Source organism: Fundulus heteroclitus, chromosome 8, assembly GCF_011125445.2.
Source record: "Fundulus heteroclitus isolate FHET01 chromosome 8, MU-UCD_Fhet_4.1, whole genome shotgun sequence".
NCBI lineage: Eukaryota > Metazoa > Chordata > Actinopteri > Cyprinodontiformes > Fundulidae > Fundulus > Fundulus heteroclitus.
This window is the reverse complement of record NC_046368.1, coordinates 1,827,828-1,846,098: the sequence shown is the minus strand read 5'-3', so window position 1 is coordinate 1,846,098 and position 18,271 is coordinate 1,827,828. Positions and strand designations below refer to the sequence as shown.

Below are 18,271 nucleotides of genomic sequence, written 5' to 3'. Positions count from 1 at the left end.
CAAGATTAAAAACACATTTGTTTAGGATTAACTGACTGTTCTAGTTAAATAGTTGTACAGAAACATAATTAGTTCACTTTGTAGTCCAATTGTTTTTAATGTTTGCTTTTAGTTTCTATTTTTCCATGTTCTATTTTGTGTCTACATTTTATTCCTACTTTTATTCTGTTTATTTTCCTATATTTTAATCATGTAAAGCACTTTGCATCATCTCTGTACTGAACTGTGCTACATAAATAAATGTGCCTTGCCATGTCTACATTAGGAGGAACCAGCAGATGGTCTCAGTGGGTCTGAGGATCTCCTCTCTGTCCCTGATGGCAGTCAGACTTCCTCTGGGGACACATGGAGGCTGCACCCCCCCCCCCCACCATCACTGACCCAGACTGGTCCTGCTGGAGGACGCTGCAGCAGCAGAACGTTCTCCACGGCGTCTCCAGACTCTGTCATGTCTCTCATGTGCTTCCACCTGTGAAGGTCTCAGGCTACCAGAGGAGAACCGGCCATCTTGGTGTTCTCTGGTAAACGTCCTGCAGGGTGTGGGGCTGGAAGCAGGACCTCCACCTGTGGACGTCCCTCATACCTCCCTCATGGAGTCTGTTTCTGATCATCTGAGCAGACACATGTGACCTCCTGGATGGAGGTCCTCCTGCAGAGCTCTGGCAGCGCTCCTCCTGGTCCTCCTTGCTCAAAGGCAGAGGCAGCGGTTCTGCTGCAGGGTGGTTGTCCTCCTACAGCCTCCTCCATTTCTCCTGATGTACTGGCCTGTCTCCTGGTAGCGCCTCCATGCTCTGGACATGACGCTGACAGACTCAGCAAACCTTCTGGCCACATTGATGCTCCATCCTGGATGAGCTGCAGCACCTGAGCCACCTGTGTGGGTTAGACTCCGCCTCCTGCTGCCAGAGAGAGACCACCACCAGCGTTCAGAGACCAAAACATCAGAGGAACCAAGAAGCTGTCTGTGGTCACCATCTGGAGAACCTCCTTTATTTGGGGGGGGGTTCACAGACATGTGACTGACCTGGAGTTACATTGTGTTGTTTAAGTGTTCCCTTCTTTGTTATGAGCTACTCTACTCTAGAGGAGATGAAAGAGGAGAGAAAGTTTTTTCTGAGCTCACTGAAAACCAGCTTAAACCAATCACAGTTGCTCCTGGGTTAAAGCAGCTCTCTCATTGGTCAGACAGCCTGGGCGCCGCCAACACAGAGTCAGGGAAATGCTGAATGCAGAAGGTAAAGTAAAAAGAAAATGACATTGCAAGGTGAAAAAAGGAATTACCTTTTTAAATGTTTGATAAGGAAAGGTATTTAAAATCAGATTTATGAATTGTTTTTTTTTTAAATCTCCGCTCAGAAACAGGATTTGAAAATACACTTTAAAATTGCAGTAGTTAAATAGGATTAATAAATACAGTTTACAATTCCGCTTTATTAATTGAATTCAAAAGGTGCAGTTACAAAATGCTTTTCACGCTGGATTTCTAATCGTATGCTTTAGATGTTATTTCTTTTTACGGCTCTCCTGGTCCTCCATACCTGAGGGCGGAGGATCTTGGTGCAACCTTTAGCTTCACTGCCTGCTGTTCAGCTAGTTCAGCTCTTTGATTCAGGCGTGTGAGCAGGAGAGCCGGCCCGCGAGGATCTGAGATTTAAAATCCCCTGGTTTGGTGAACAGCATGAAAACTAGGCGGGCTTTTTACTTTCTTTACTCATGCATCTCTGGCAGAAGGCCAGGCTGCAGCGTGCAGACCAGCAGACAGAGCGGCCTCCAGCAGCAGTAAGTCACGTAACGCTGCTGGGTAACAGATAACGTCAGAAGTTTCACACAAGAATCAAGCTTTATTTGTTCCAAAAATACCATTTTCCTCAGAAATAAACATCACAGTTTAAAGCCAGGTCCTACCACAGAGTACAGCAGACAGGCTGGATGAGTTCGTCTGTCCACAGCTTCTTATGGGGGCGGAGCCTCAGGGCACGACTCTTTAACATTTTTCACATTTCAGGCTCCACCTCCATAAAAATTCACACAGCCTTTGAGACATCACCGATATCATCTATCCTCCAATCAGCTGACAGGAAGTGATGTCACACACAGCTCACACGTCCAGGCCCTGCTGTGTCAGGAAGTGTTCGAGCTCGCTCAGTCGCTCCACCAGCATCACGTCCAGGTCACCGCCGTCCTCCGATGCGCCGCCATGGATGTGTCGCCGCACTGCCGCTCGTTTTCTGGGCACCAAGGAAACAGGAAGTCCCACACCTCAGAGGAAACGGGACAAAAGCAGATCAGCGGTTGCTGCTGTAGGACCACTGGGGAAAAAAATCATCGTCAGACAACTACAATTCCCAGCGTACCTTGGGGCTTCTTTCTCTTCCTGGGCTGAGTGAAGTCAGGGAAGAGGAGGAGCCGGCGCCGCTTCTGTTGGCCAATCAGGAGCAAAGCTCCATCCTTCTCCCGAGGCTCCTCAAAGATCGTTTCAAGGCTCCTGCAGGACACGAGCAAAGCATGCTGGGAGACTGAGTCAAAGAGAAAACGCACACTGGGACACGGAGCTATGGGCTCCTGTGCAATGGACCTTACCAGAGGGGCCGCTTTTCATTGGCTGATGCCCATTCTACGTCATAGAGTGGCTACAACGTGTGAAGAAGTCTCACAAACACAAGCTAATGTAGTGCTAGACTACTGCTGTACTAGCATACCGGCATAAAGTTTTCGAGTTAATAATCGAAAAATAATAAAAAATAATGGTTCTCCATTGCCAGTGGGGTATCTGTACTGGTGATGTCAGATATCCTGATCGTATTTGTGGTCGGAAAATTCACAGATTTCCAAAATCAGGAGCAGAATGCCGGGCTTGGATCAAAGCTAGTGCACGACCACATGAGCAGCTCAACCTTCGTAGGATCAACAAGAACAAGGGAGTGTGTGCTGGTGTTAGGGTTATTGCATTGCTTTAATACTTAACGCAAAGAAATAATACTTATTGCTTTTTATTTTTTTATTTATTAGCATTTTGTCGGCGGGGATGGGCCAACAGCGTCCCATCCTTATCCGACACCAGCAGACGGAGCACGAGTGCATAAAGCTAGGCGCGCACGAAAAAGAGTCACCATCTTACGTTAGCTAAACAGATCAATGTCCAACGTGTACTGTATCTGACATACACTAAATATTTTATTTTAGCAGAAAAGGCTTTGGACGAAACTGTTCCTCGTGTTAGCCACTCTAGCACCAAGTACAGCGTATCAAGCTAGCCACACAAACATTTGCCAACAAACCACAGGAATTATCCACTGATTTCAAAAGTAACAGACAAAACGATGAATGCACAACTTACCCAGCCTTGCAAGAACAATAGGCATCAGTTATCTTGTCCACATCTATATTAATGCTGAGGGAGTGAGGGTCTGCCGTTTTCCTCATCGACCGATAGCATTTTGCTGTGACCTGCACAACTTTGGAGGCTTCGCGTGGCTCAAATACCCTTAACTCATCCAAAAATGATGACATGAACTTGTTAATTCCTCTGTCCATTGTTGTAGATGATATTTGTTCAAAATCAGGCAGAAATGACGCACTAATCGAGTCAGGAATACTCCGCAAAGAATCAGTCCAAGTGGAAACCGCCATGTTAACATAGAAACTTCCATAGAATTAAAGCGCCGCGAGGCTTTGTTTGTGAGACTTCAGAATTTTTAGGTCAGTTGTGGGCGGAGCTTGGTAAGGTCAATGGACCCTAACTGGACATGAAAGCTAAATCATCGAGCTGTTGATAATTTAGCCAATTATCAACCACTCAGAATCTGATAAAATATTTGTTAGTAATCAAATCCTGCATTGAGATTTTGCCTTGCGAATAATGTCCTAGTCTGCAGGGGGACCAGAGAGCCGCTGAATCAGCATCAGTTTTCAGCTGCAGATGAAGCAACATGCTTGGCTGATCTAAAACCAGATTGTCTCATCGATGAGAAGTCCTCAGAAGGTTTGAGAGAAACACTGGCTGGATAAACGTGGCTAAACCGTTCAGGATGCTAACCCAGCCGCTGCTGGGAGGAAGGTTACCTGATGTTGGGAGGGGACTCGTAGTTCTTGTTGGTGTAGATCTCCTCCAGACTGAATTCTTTCTTCTTTAACCTGCACAGAGGATCATCAGATGACCGATAACTAAACCTATAAACCAAACATGGCAACACAAGATAATCAGCACAGGATGCCTTCCTTTTCCACACACAACTCCCACCAACGTCTCCAGAAAATGAAAGTGATAGAAATGAAAATTCACCGGCTTGAGGTGAATGTGGAGCTAAATGGTATGAAAAAGAAAGAGAGAGAGACCAAGTAGCACCAACAAAGTCCTCCCAGGAGCTCTCAGCACCACGCCAACAGATTCATCTCTTCCTGCAGATCAGAAGAGACAGCAGGAAGAAGTCTCCAACGACACGAAGCGCTGCGAAGAGACGCCTCTTCAGCCTTCGACTAACGATAGCAGCGAAGCAGCGCTGAACAGGAATGCCGCTAGAAAACGAGTTTCCCTGAAGGAAAATTAATTTCCCTGAAGGAAAATGAATTTCCCTGAAGGAAAGCTCGTCTTCCAACGCTCCAGAGAGCTACGCCTCGTTTCTCCTGAACGGCTGCACAAACGCCTCGTTCAGCTGGGATCATCTTCGCTGGGTTGGAGCTTCCACCGGCCTGGAAAGGCCTGGAGGAGGAAAACGCCTCTAGGAGGTCATGGAGGGTTTCTAGGGTTAGACCATCTACGTTCCTCCCTGATGATCTCCATGGTGATTAGCAGGTAATGGTGACCAGGTGCGAGGCGGTTAATTGCTGTAAGCGGTTTATTGTCTGGTGGTGGTGTGTGTGTGTGTGGGGGGGGGGGTCTTTATTGTCTGGTGATGGTGTGTGGGGGGGGGACCTCATTCCTCCTGGTCTCCCTCCCTCCTCACATTGTCGATCTGAACACACAGCCTCAGAGGAGTTTTAACGACTGCAATCAAGTTCACTTTTTAACGAGTTCTTTTAATGATTTACACGCTTAAGAAACTCTTCTGTGATGTTTTTCAGTTTCTTTGCTCTTTCCCTGTGGATGCCATAAAAACCATCAGCTGACCCATTTCTATCATGAGGAGCTTTGCATCGACCATTTCTGGTTGAATGTGGCGGGCAGAACCGGAGCCGGTACCTGGTACCAGACGTTCAGCTGCAGCTGGGATATAGAAAGCAAAATGGCTGCTGCTGGTTTGTTTTATCAATCTGAATTTTTCTTGGGTTACGTAAACTTTGGGTATGAACTATAAATGAGATAAATGAGAGTCCTGGGCTTTTATCAGGAGCACAGCGATCTTTCTAAACGTCTGCCAGGTGCCCAGTAATGACCCACAGTGGGAAGCTTTTCGTAAGCCAGAGGAGACGAGCCGATGTCTGGGAAGCTTTACAACCCTCGCCAAAGCAGAGAGAGTGCGGCCATTTTTATAACACAGCAAAGAGAGATGTAGTCATTTATCTTTCTGATTCAGAGGTAGATTCTGGTGAAGGTCACCTCCTCCAGGACAGAAAGAACGTCTCCACCATCTCCCTCATTTTCATCAGCTGTAGAATTAAAATAGGAGCCAAAACAGTTTTTATTTGGAATAAAAAGGTTTGGTCAGAGCGATGTGATCGCCACGGCCAATGGGCAACGAGCGAAGCAGCGACTTTCACTGAAGGTCAAATGGCGTTGCGACAACCAATCAGACGGGTTGTTGTTGCGACCCGCGGTGAAGTAGCGGAAGATAGAAAGATTGTGGTGTCTTTATTGTAATTATGTGTTCCCATAATGAAATGTTCACTGAGGCAGATATAATACACAAAGATTAGACACGCAGACACAACATGGCATCATCTTTCCGAACCTTTTTACCTGAAATCAGTTGATTGCACCAGCAGCACTTCCTGACAAGCTCAAAGCGTGCAAACAGTCCTTAGCATCTAAGAAGACTCACTTTTAATTCAAGAAGTCAGACAGCAGATGATATAAATCAGCGTGCAGCTGCATGAGCGCAGAGCGCCCTGTCACACCAGGAGGCCTCACGCCTGCATCTTTTTAACTTTTTTAAATAAAAGCTTTTGTTACATATGATTGTGTCTGTTGCTGTCAAGGACACATAAGATAAGATAAACTTTAGGCAGCACAGAGCGGGACAGAAAGAGGCTGAATAAGCTGGTGAGGAAGGCCACTTCTGTCCTGGGCTGCTCTCTGGACTCTGTGGAGGAAGTAGCTGAGAGGAGGGTGTTGTCCAAGTTCACATCCATCATGGACAACACCTTCCACCCCCTGCACCAGACTGTAGAGGAGCTGAGCAGCTCCTTTAGTGCCAGACTTAGACATCCTGTCTGTAAAAAGGAGCGTTACCGTAAGGTCATTCATTCCTGCTGCTATCAGATTATACAATGCTGCACTGTAACCTGCTGTAATAACACTGTAACAACTGTACAATAACTATTTGATAACCTGTGTAATAATGCTGTTAAATAAGATTATTTCAGCTGTTATAGTTTTCTCACTACCTCACTGCTGTTCTTTACCTGGTACCACTTTAATGCTCAACGTTAATCCATATGCATATAAGTCACCTTGAATTTATATAAGTCATCCTAAATCTCTGCTTTATTTCTTTTTATTTTTCTCCATCCACTGTGAATTTCTCCACTGTGAGATCAATAAGATAATCTAAGATAAGATAAGATAAGACAGACTTTATTGACCTCACAGTGGAGAAATTCACGTGTCACATCGGCTCAATAATCAGCGAAGCAGCGGTAGTATAATACTACTATACTACTACTATACTACTATAGTACTACTATAGTAGTATAGTAGTACTATAGTAGTACTATAGTACTACTATAGTACTACTATACTACTATAGTAGTACTATAGTAGTATAGTAGTACTATAGTACTATAGTACTACTATACTACTATAGTACTACTATAGTAGTATAGTAGTACTATAGTACTACTATAGTACTATAGTACTACTATAGTACTATAGTACTACTATAGTACTATAGTACTATAGTAGTACTATAGTACTATAGTAGTACTATAGTACTATAGTACTACTATAGTACTATAGTACTATAGTAGTACTATAGTAGTACTATAGTAGTACTATAGTAGTAGTATAGTAGTACTATAGTAGTAGTTTAGTAGTACTATACTACTACTATACTACTACTACTATAGTACTTCTACATGACTCCAGCTCATCACAGCCTGAAGCTTCAAACTTTCACTTCTGATTATTTTCCCAATAAGTGAATATTTCAGAGGTTTTTCTTAGAATTCTTTGGTCCGTCTTGGTAAATATTACCCAGATGGTCCAAATCAATGTTTTTTTTTATTTCACAGCTGATTTTATTCTCAAGATTATGGGAAAACAACACAAGCTTTGATCTGGGAGGAAGTGATTTCTCACCGTTTAACTTTGGGCAGTCCCATAGGTGTGAGAGGCGTCTCGCGTGGCGTCGCCCGTCGTATTCTGATCTGCGACACTCGTTTACTGGGCTGGATTACACAAACCAACAACATCAGCGTTTTTCCTTAGAAGCTGCCACACTACACAACGATGACCGTGACATTACTGCACCTTCACTTTTGCACTGTGAAACTCTGAGAGCGCTGCTGATTGGTCCGCAGGGAGTGCAGCAGACAGCCCATTGGCTGAACATAGGGGCGGGGCCGAGGCTCGTGGGCGGGACAGCCGCGGGCCCCAGGCACTGTGATTGGCTTGCTGTGTGCGCTGATGGAGGCCAGAACCTGCAGAGCTGAAGCACAGAAGCTTTCACACACACGTCTCCAAGAAAGCGTGCTGAAGGGATTAGAGTCAGTTACCTTGTTGTCCGTCTTCTTATGTAACTGAGGACGAAACAGACAAAGTTATGTAGTAAACAGATTAATAATGTAGTTTAGGATCAGATCACTATAATAAATCAGGGGCTATTCCAGAAAACAGAGTGAAAACAGAGTAACTGAGTGGATAACCCCAAAGGCTGACTAAACCCTGCAGTACCACGTTTTCTATGCAAATGTCTGCATGATCAGCAATGAACCCACCGTCAGAACAGGCAACGCTGAGAGGTGTTGCCTGATCAGAATCAACGCTGCTGCCGGCTTTGGCAGGAGAGAGGTGCGGTTATTACACAAATCTCAGACAAGATAAAACATTCTCTCATGACATTCATGAAGGGTTTCATGGCCCTGTGGCCTCACAGAAAAGAGGTTCAGGAGCGAGCCACTAATTTCTGAGCTCCCACTCAGTCCACTCACCCCTTGACTATTGACGTATTAAAGCCTGTTTCTAGTATTCACAACAGAGAAAGCTAACAGGTTACGGTGGCTATGGAAGCCAACATCCTCACAGAGCTGAAAGAAATCCAGACTATTTTTAAATAAGAAATCCCTAATAAGGCTGGACTTCTAAAAACAGAAATGTCCGAGTTTAGAGAAATAGGAAAACGACTTGATGACGTTGTTGCGGACGTGAAAGACGTAACAAAGAGAGTTGAGGAGGCCGAGCAGAGAATAAGTGAGGGGGAGGAATTCAGCGCCTCCAGTTACGTTTATCTCACCTAGAGACCAGAGATCAAACCGGCAACCCGCCGCTTACAGTACAACAGGCAATGAATGGAGGCTGTATTGATGATGATGATGATGCCCCCCCCCCCCCCCCCCCATCATCTCCAGACATTAGAGCCAGAGTCATGGTACTGCTGAACCAATCTACATACCAGTGGTCACTGTCCAGACTTGGCGGGGCCGTCCAGTCCTTCAGGGGCCGCAGAGGACTCCAACAGGCCCCGCCCTTCACCCAGTCCAACACCGTCGCCATGGCAGCAGCGGACAGGTGAAGCACAGAGGTGGTGTTTTGGAGCCAGGAGTCAAAGCCAGTTTGATTGTGGGACAGGCGAGTGATGACATCAGAAAATGTCCACTGTCCAAAGGAGAGAGCGGGGGCTTCTGATTGGTTGCAGGTCTGACCAATGGCAGCTGACTGGACAGGAACTACTGCATGCTGGAAGTAGGAGCTGGAAATGAAGAAGAGCGTAATCAGTGGGACATCCTGGGAGGTCAGACTGCATAAACTTCAATAAAAAATAAGGGTGGGGTTTATCTCTGCACATTTCTATATATTCTAAAGAAAATACAGGATATATCTAGACAACAGACATATTTTGAATATATTTGGTTTAATTGGCACATATTTACCGTCTGGCTCTGTTGCTGGTAAGTTCAAATGTTCACTATTTATACTCAATAAAATTACATATAGCCACGCCTTAAACTCATTGGGCTGATTTTTCTAGAAGTTTATCTCCTCATTTCCTCCACTGTTCAGGTGGATCAGCCAATCAGCTCTCTCTGTTTCCTCCATCTTCCTCCTTCAGACTCTGAGGCTCTAAAAGTCCTCCCCTCTACTAACATTTTTAACTTTAGGAGCTCTCTGAAGGCCTGAGACGCTCCTAAAGAGACTAACTTTTATTTTACAGAGGTAACATTTTCAGAAAAGTCTTAGAATTTGGTAAATTCTAGGATTTTCCCAAAATGACGTGACTGAGAGCTGCTTTTAGTCTCAGGAAGCTTTGTGAATGCGTTTTTTCTGAATGCATAATGTTCTAAATACTCACAGCATGGAAGTTCATCCAGCATCACAAAGTGTTTCTGAACAGGATTACCAACTTTAGGAGAGTCCAGCAATGTGGCCGCACACTCAGGCTGTCAAAAAGAATCCTTTTCCCTGTGTGGAGACAGCAGGCGGGCAGGGCAGAAACATCCTCGGTACTTGCTGACGAGTCAGCGCTTTCCTCAAAGCGTCTCGCCGCCTTCACAGGACCGATGCGGACAGGTGAGGGCGAGCTTTCTTCCTCGTTGCTCTGAGCACCTTTATGGAGCCGGCGTGGGCGCCAGGGCTCCATGAGAGCGTAAAATCTCCAGTCAGGCAAAAAATCAGCAGGTTAGCCGATAAGTGGGGCCGCAGCAGTCGACTAATCTAACAAATATTTTTTTTGTGTGATCTTCATCATCAATTAAATTGCTTTTAAACTATTTTTTGACTCAAAGCTTCTTTATTGTCAGTGGCTCACCGCGTGGAGAAATTATTTTCAGTCTCACGCCGGCTGTGCCGCTCTCTTCTCTCCGGACATTAATCTTCATGAGGGGGTGCTACGTCACGTCACGCAGAGGATTGTGGGATACCATAAGGGTTCTTAGCGCCGGTAGAGGACGTTGCGAGGTTCCTAGGCTAAACCAAAGGTGGGAGGAAGCATCCAGGCTCCTTTCCTGCCTCCTTCCTCACTATTCAGACTGATGGAGACCGCTGATGGTCTTCAGCTTTGGCTGAAGCTTCCTGACCCAGTAGACCTTTCTGGAGAGATCCCCAGACTCACCTGTAACCATTCTTCCTGACCAGCACACTGACGTCCTGTCTCTGATTGGCTGGCTCCATCCTCTCTTCTTCTGCGTTTCCTCTGGTTGAAGTCATGCAGGATGAGAGGTGGCTCCTCCTTAGCTGCTCCTTCTCTGAAGGAGACCGCCATCTGACCCACAAACCTCTCCTCCTCATTTTCACCCTCATTCCCTGGAAGAATGAAGCATCGGTCGCTTCTCCTCCTCCTACTTCTTCTCCTCACCTCCTCCTCCTCACTGCTCCTCCTACTCTGGCCCGATTGGCTGAAGCTGCAGGAAGGAGGCAGGTTGTCGAAGTCTGATGAAGAGGAGGGTGATGATGAAGAGGAGGTGGTGATGACACGTGGAAAAGGTACAGATGTGGAGGAGGCGGAGCTGCAGATGACGGCGGGAGAACCTGCAGAGAGAAAGCAACAGTAGCTCTGAATAACGTTGGCTAAAAGTAGAAAGAACCAACTAACACTTTTAATTATAGATATAATAATAACAGGTTCTAGCAGTTCTTCAGCTTTACCATGGAATCACTGAAGTTCAACACTAAAAGTCTTTAAATCTAAATGCGATCGTGACCCGAGCCGACCTGGAAAGACCAGCAGGAGCCTCCCAACGCCTGGGAGGTCCTAAGAACTGCGCCTCCAGATGTTTGACTCCTCAGAAAGGACTCACCTCCTTCATCTCTCTGCTTCTGCTTCTTCCGTCTCCTGCTCCTCCTGCTCCTCCTGCTCCTCCTCTCCAGAGAGTCCAGACGGCGGCCGAGGGACGCCAAAGCTCCTCGCAGGAGGTGCCGCACCTCCATCCGGTGAGCCGCCAGGAGGCGGGGCAGAAGCGAAGCACAGGAACAGCAGGGGGCAGATGGGGGGGGAGGAGATGGAGGAAGTGGAGGAGAGGGACCTCCTGCAGGAGGCAACCACAGCTGTTATTATCATCTTCACCATCTGAGGCACACAGAAGAAAGAAAATCACCTGCAGGAGCTGCATCAGCCAGCGGGGAACCAGGGGGCGGGGCTTCTGCTGCCAGGCCACGCCCCCCGCCATTTGTCTCCGTCAGCGGACAGGAGAGCATCTCAAAGACTGAAACAGAGATAGAGAGGGTCCATCTGAGCCTGACGTTGATTCTGATCAGTTTTCATTATTAAAGCGTTAATAATGCCTTATATGCAAACTGCTGCATGAAAACATAAAATCAAGGCTGCAGGAAGATGGCGGCGGTCTGTGGAGCGCTGCCCCGGCTGACCTCCAGTTTCTCTGTCAGCTTCCTGAATATGGAGCTAAAGTAAAGCCTGGAGACACATTCAGCGGTGTGAGGAGAAGTTAACAGAGTCTGAGACTAACTAACAGTTTATGTCTGCAGATGGACGTCAGTGCATCAGGTAGAGCCTGGAAAAGATTAAAGGTGACGACGGGACAGTGGGGGAAAGAATGGTGGTTGTGACAAACACATCTTTGTCTTTTGCTCATCAGCTGAATACTTTTTATACCAGGTTTGGTATAAACATGAGATCCCAGAACATTTCAAAGCAAACAGGACCCTCAGACAGAGGCTGGTGCATCCCAAGGACAAAACCCCCAAACCTAAGATGAGCGGAGTGGTGTCTGCAGTTCAGTCAGTGAGGAATGTTCTGATCTTCATGATGGAGAAACCAAACAACCTCTCCACAGACGCATGGCTCAACACAGGAGAGCTACCTCCTCAGGACAAGACTCTGCTGTCCACCTCAGGGACAGAGGACACTCTGAGGACCATGATGTCCACATTTTGGACAGAGAAGACAGATGGTGTGAGAGAGTGTGAAGGAAGAGGAGGAGGACTCAGGTTTGAACTGTCAGAAACTTACAGTTCAACAACAGACAACTTACAACGTCTGTTGTTGCTTTATGTCTGTTGGTTGTGCTGTTCTTTTTGTGTCTCTTTCCAGGTGATGGAGCAGACAAAGAAGGTTTTATCATTCTCTTCCTTTTATCTCCTCTTTCTTTCACCTCTACTCTTTTTTTTCTTTTCTTTCACTTTTTGTTCTTCCTTTACTCTCCCATTGTCATGTCCATATAATTTGAAATTATCCTTGCAGGAATCATAATAAAGCTATTTACAAGCATAAATCAAGTGGAGCACTATGGCGAAAGCTGTTTGCTCCACTTGTGAAAGCAAAATCTGTCGAGCTCCATCTGGCATTGAGACATCAATTCCTATTGCCACATTGCTAGACAGGACACTGGGGAAAAAGAGAGAAAAAAAAAAAAGAAACTTACAACACAGCTACAGGTTTGATTCCTGCCAAGTTTCACTAAGTTCACACCTCCATGATGTGACCACAGCATTCCTCCTGGGAGCCAGGCTAACGAGGAGCCTAATGAGGAGGCTAACGAGGAGCTTAACAAGGAGGCTAACGAGGAGCCTAACGAGGAGAAGGTCCATAAAGCTGGAACTTCTCACCACTGCTGACATTTTGGACTGAGAAAACTTCCTGGATGTGAAGAGAAACGTCTTCAGCTTCAGAACAGAAGTCCAGTTGTTTTATTTTTAACCTTCTTTGGACCTGATGACTGAGAATCTTCACCAACTCTCTGTTCCTTCATTGCAAATGTATCCCACCCTGATTTACAAAGCAATATAAAACATATTTTTAATCTTTTCTCTCCGAAACAATTCCCTGAATTTTACACACAGCTAACCCTGTCCTGCCGTCGGAGAGGAGAGGCGCTGACTTAGAGTTACATCCATTCCCGGCTGCATCCAATCAGACGTCTGTGCTGAACTGGCAGCCAAAGCCCTGGAAACTCCCAGAAAACAGCTTCACTCTGCATCATCACCGCTGACGGCTTTAAACCAGAACACCCGTTTCTTCCATGTTTGCTGGGCCAGACGTCATTCTTATTGTTATGCATTTGGATCAATTCACACTGGAGTCAGATCTAGGCGGCACTGGATTAGAGATGAAAACGATTTATCAAAAACAGAAAACAGGAATTGAGCATCATATCCTGAACCTAAGAGCCCACAAGCAACAGGCTGAGTGATTTTCCACTTCTTGGACCGACCAGTATCTTTTGCAAGTGAATGGAGAGTGTCGGTTATCTCTGAGTGGATGAGCCAAACAGTTCTCATATGAAAGGCATCAACCTGCTACCAAGCAGGAGTGGTTCAGATTAATCTGTTGTTATAATTTGACTCAGGATAACAGCTTTCTAAAGCTGGGGTGTGCACAGATTTACCCCAGAACCTCCTCCAGGTTTGGCTTTACGATCAACCGGAAGCAGTTATATCTGATAATATATCTGACAAAACTGCTTTTATGACCGTAGTTTTTTTTAGAAAAAAAATAAGGCATTTTTAATGCCACAGATAATCACATTTAATGACTTTTAATGCCAATTCAGGCCTTAATTTAAAAAAAATTCATTCAATGACTTTTAATGCCCCGCGGAAACCCTGACTTTCCACACAATGAAGGAAATAAAAAACAGAGACGCTGATGGTAAAGTGGTGAATCGCAGCCAAACTGTTCCTTTCAAACTTCAATGTTACTCCATGTCAGACTTTAATCATAGATGGACTTTACCATCAGCATCCAGAACCGCAGAGTTATTCATGCTGGTGACACACAGTTCCACATCAGGACCTTTCAGATAAAGAAAAGTCCTTCAGCCATCTTAACACATATTATGGGATCAGCGGCTGTTCCACAGGTTACCGGGTTATTGTGACGCGCTGAGGCGGTCACTTTAACGGCTGTAAACGGTCAAATCCACTCGTGCATAAAGCGTTGGCACGGGGAGAATTAGAAGGAAGAGTGGCTTCAGGGATCAAATATTTCCTGACCAATGAAGGCTAAAGTGCTGCTTTAGACTTGGAGTGTTGCCTCCTGCTATAACCTCCTGCTGCGCCTCCTTCTCTCCATCCCCACAGAGCTGCACTCACACCCAGGCAGCGCTCAGCCACCATCAGCTTCCTAAAATGTGTTTTTTGGTGGTAGTGGGAATTCGTTAACCTGACTCTAGCCAGATGAATGTCGCTCCGCCTAGCTTCACTCACATCCATCTGGGACATCTCCCATAGAAAGTGATTTCTCCAACCAACTTTATTGTCCAGCCAATCAGGACGCAGGGCTGGAGTTTAATAGATGTGATGTGAGACTGTTTTTATAGCAATGGCGGCTCGTATGGAGGAAGCAAGCGTTAACATTGATGCTGCTATTTCTTCCGTGTTGTCCAATCTACCTAATATTGTTTCATTAAAAGAACATCAGAGAACACCTCTGAAGGCTTTTGTTGGTGGAAACCATGTTTTAGCCCTTCTCCCGACCGGATTTGTCAAGTTTTGTTTTTTCCTGCGTTTCTCTCACAGCGTCACGGGTTAGCTTCTCAGAGCTGCAGTTGAGTTGATCACAACTGTGTCAACTAGTTTGCTGTGCTTAATGGTTTGATGTACTTGTTTATAATGAACCACTGTTGTGTCTCTTTAAATGATCAGCCCTGTAACGTGTGTAACACAGTGAGGAGGCCCAGTAATCTGTATAAAATGAACTTATTATTTACACTGTTGTGTTTGATGCATGCATATTTACACCTTGCTGGTATTTTCATAGACATAACAGAGTAGACCCCGCATTGACTGTCGTGGCGGGGTCAGTCACCACACTGCTGTCCAACACATCTTGCTTATTTATAATTTTGTATTATTGATATGAAAGGATGGAAGCTCGTTCTGCTGCTTCGTGATAGAATGGGAGTGTAGCTCATTATTCTGGTAAAACCTGGATTCTAATGTAAAACATGACACAATGCTGCATTGGTGACAGTCCTAGAGGCTAGTTTGTGATTGTTAATGTATTTTGTGTCAGCAGCTCTAGCAAATGTATTATTTAAATTCTTCACATATTCCTCTATCAAAGTGTCACTAAATTATGAGAACATATTCCCTCTCTTTTAGGTTCCATCAATGGAGGCCCTGATATTTCAGCTGTCTGACATATCCTGTTCCCCTCACAAAAAATGGGAACAAATCTAGCAACATTTTTTTCTGTTTATTCCTCTTATCACAACTCGGGTTTTGCAAAATACTTCTACATGACATCAGAATATACTGTTAGTGTTAAGCCCACTAAGAATAGTGCTATAATAGCTGTATGTTAAAGAAAAAAGGCGCGTAAAATCAGTTTGGTGTCCAGCAAGTTATAACTGATGAGATGCTGCCTGTGCCTGCTAAACACATTACACTGAGTGGAGCGGGCGACCTCCCCAAGATGGCGGCCGCACGCCATGACAGCGCCAATAGTGGTCCACGGGGCGTCTTCTCTTTATACTGTAGGTATTTTATCGTCATGCTGTTTGCAGAGGGCTGGTCCAGACCAGGGCTGCCCTTAAAGGAACCATCTGAAGGTTAGCATGGCTGCTAGCAGCGACTGGTCCTCATTCCCCGCAGAGCATCACGCTACGTATGCAACTAAATCACTTGGTAGTCATTAGTTCCATAAACTAAATCACTACCAAGTCATTTAGTTTATGGAACTAAATGACTTGGTAGTCATTTAGTTCCATAAACTAAATCACTACCAGATTCACGTCGTTTAGTAGGAATTCACGCAGTAATGCAGATACAACAGACCTGCAGTTTTGAAAGGGTTGTTATATGGAAAGGCCTGTAGAAGGGACTCATGTGGCCCTGTAGGGCAGCGGGGAGCGTTGCTGCCTCTTACAGGTTGTGGGTTCAATCCCCTGTGGAACCTTTGGAAGAACAAACATTATTTTTCTATGCTATTCTTCTCTTTTGTTTCATAATCAGGTACAAATAGCTTAGAGTTACATTTTATGTGTCTTTTCCTATTGTGACACTCTAGTCGCTTTTTAACCTGCTGTCGAGAACAATAATAATAAAAACTTAAGCAATACAGACGTGTTTCATTTTATGCTCTGCAGTTCTTAGTGAATTAGTCATTTTTCAGTCTGGGGGCCTGTTATTGATTTATTTTGACTTTGCATGTTCATCTATAGAAACGTGATTTTATTTCTGTGAAGACATCTATGGTACATTATGTGGTTAATTGGCCTTTTTCTGCTTTTGATTTCAATGTAAAACTACAGAATATCTGATAAAGTTAATAAAGTCGCTTCAAGGCAGACCTTATGGGGAACATTAACAGAGACGAAGGGTCTAAGGTGCTTTCTGGGACCTGGAGCAGACCAGGAACCTTCTGCGGGGACTCGGAGCAGACCAGGAACCTTCTGCGGGGACTCGGAGCAGACCAGGAACCTTCTGCGGGGACCCGGAGCAGAGCAGACCAGAACCTTCTGCGGGGGACTCGGAGCAGACCAGGAACCTTCTGCGGGGACTCGGAGCAGACCAGGAACCTTCTGCGGGGACCCGGAGCAGACCAGGAACCTTCTGCAGGGACCCGGAGCAGACCAGGAACCTTCTGCAGGGACCCGGAGCAGACCAGGAACCTTCTGCAGGGACCCGGAGCAGACCAGGAACCTTCTGCAGGGACCCGGAGCAGACCAGGAACCTTCTGCAGGGACCCGGAGCAGACCAGGAACCTTCTGCAGGGCTTCAACGACCAGCTGACCTGGTCGGGAATGCCTGAAGTCAGACTGGGTCCTGCTGGGGTTAGCACACACTAGCTGCAGTTAGCGGGCTGTGACGTCTGTGGAGACGCTAAACCGGGGCCTGTAACGGTCACTGTACCTTCCCCGGGCTCCGTGGGTCTCCCGGTGTCCGTTAAGTCCTCCTCGTAGTCATCCTGGCGACTCCCCGAGCGGTAGGAGCCGGATTATCGGCACATATCGGGGCAACAGTTATGTTAGCGGAAGTGTTTCTAATACAACTTCCGCTTTGGAATTCACATTAAGAGCCTCCAACAATCGAGGGAGAACATAAAGGCCTTTCAAAATAAAACTCCACAATGTAGAGCGAGAAGCCGGTAGTTGGACCAAGTCGACCATATTTAAAAATAAATACAGAAATAAATAAATGCTCAATAAATAAATAAGCATACAATTAATTGCTACCAAAAATACAATAAACACATAAATGTAGGTAGAAATTAAATTATACAGTGAGAGATAAATGTATATAGGCCTATCTCTTTTAATTAGCTTCTTTATTTATTTGCCTTTGTAATAATTACCTTATTTATTTATTGTCCGTTATAATCTTCAACTTTATTTATTAATTACTTAATATATTATTTATAACATGCACATAAATAAGTACTAAGTACTTATTTATGTGCATGTTATAATATTTTTCTCTGTTTTATTCTTCCTTTGTATTTTTTTACCCTATTTATTTATTCGCTGATATTTATTTCTGCCTGTCCTTTTTACATTTCTGTATGCATTTCTGCGTCATTATGCAAATGAGGAGGGGCTGTGTCTTAAGGGCTCAACTTCTTCCCATTGGTTGGTTAGCATTTTACTGTGTCGGTCAAATCTACATGGATTTTCTCCGCACTAAAGCATTTTTTAGTAATGTCAAACTCAGCAGGCAGACGTTCAGTGGCCGACCTCTTAAGGGAAGCTGCTAATAGACTTGAAGAATTAGAACGCGGTACGCAGGGTCTGAAATTAACACTCGCCAGAAAACAGGCTTACAGGATTCAGATACCAGGGATTAACCAGAACAGAGTAGCATCGAGGTATGAAGATGGAGGACCTGAAGAAGTGTCTGACACAGTGGACTGAACTGAAAGGGGAAGAGAAAGAGGGAAACAATAGGTACATGCATGCTCAGTATGAGGGATTGCTGCAAAGCCATCAACAATGCAGACGACTGTCCACTGTGGCTCTACGCTCTTTCAGGAGGAGTGAATGCTGCTTGGAGAGACTTGATGCA

At 45.3% G+C, this 18,271-nt stretch overlaps 1 protein-coding gene across 2 annotated transcripts; it reads right to left on the bottom strand.

Moving 5' to 3' along the window:
- Positions 1 to 1,821: 1,821 nt before the first annotated feature.
- wu:fi75a02 (proline-rich protein 14) lies at positions 1,822 to 17,270 on the bottom strand. 2 transcript variants are annotated; one of them, XM_036139832.1, is made up of 12 exons: positions 17,123 to 17,270; positions 16,046 to 16,164; positions 11,407 to 11,514; positions 11,110 to 11,337; positions 10,425 to 10,840; positions 8,769 to 9,065; positions 7,873 to 7,896; positions 7,628 to 7,805; positions 7,457 to 7,545; positions 4,063 to 4,134; positions 2,355 to 2,485; positions 1,822 to 2,259 (listed from the first exon to the last, which is right to left on the bottom strand). In XM_036139832.1, exons 5-12 carry the CDS (start codon positions 10,610 to 10,612, stop codon positions 2,099 to 2,101), a joined length of 1,140 nt encoding a protein of 379 aa, XP_035995725.1. In that variant the 5' UTR covers positions 10,613 to 10,840; positions 11,110 to 11,337; positions 11,407 to 11,514; positions 16,046 to 16,164; positions 17,123 to 17,270; the 3' UTR covers positions 1,822 to 2,098. The 2 variants fall into 2 exon arrangements, with proteins under 2 accessions (XP_035995725.1, XP_012713945.3); XM_012858491.3 differs by lacking the exon at positions 16,046 to 16,164.
- Positions 17,271 to 18,271: the final 1,001 nt, after the last annotated feature.

What these genes read in the sequence shown, in the direction of transcription:
- wu:fi75a02 (XM_036139832.1), bottom strand. Translation starts at nt 10,612, where the DNA reads ATGAGGGTGAAAATGAGGAGGAGAGGTTTGTGGGTCAGATGGCGGTCT. An exon ending in TTCACAGTGCAAAAGTGAAG is followed by an intron (nt 7,546 to 7,627) that starts GTGCAGTAATGT and finishes TGTGTAATCCAG; the next exon opens with CCCAGTAAACGAGTGTCGCA. An exon ending in GAAGAGAAAGAAGCCCCAAG is followed by an intron (nt 2,260 to 2,354) that starts GTACGCTGGGAA and finishes GTTTCCTCTGAG; the next exon opens with GTGTGGGACTTCCTGTTTCC.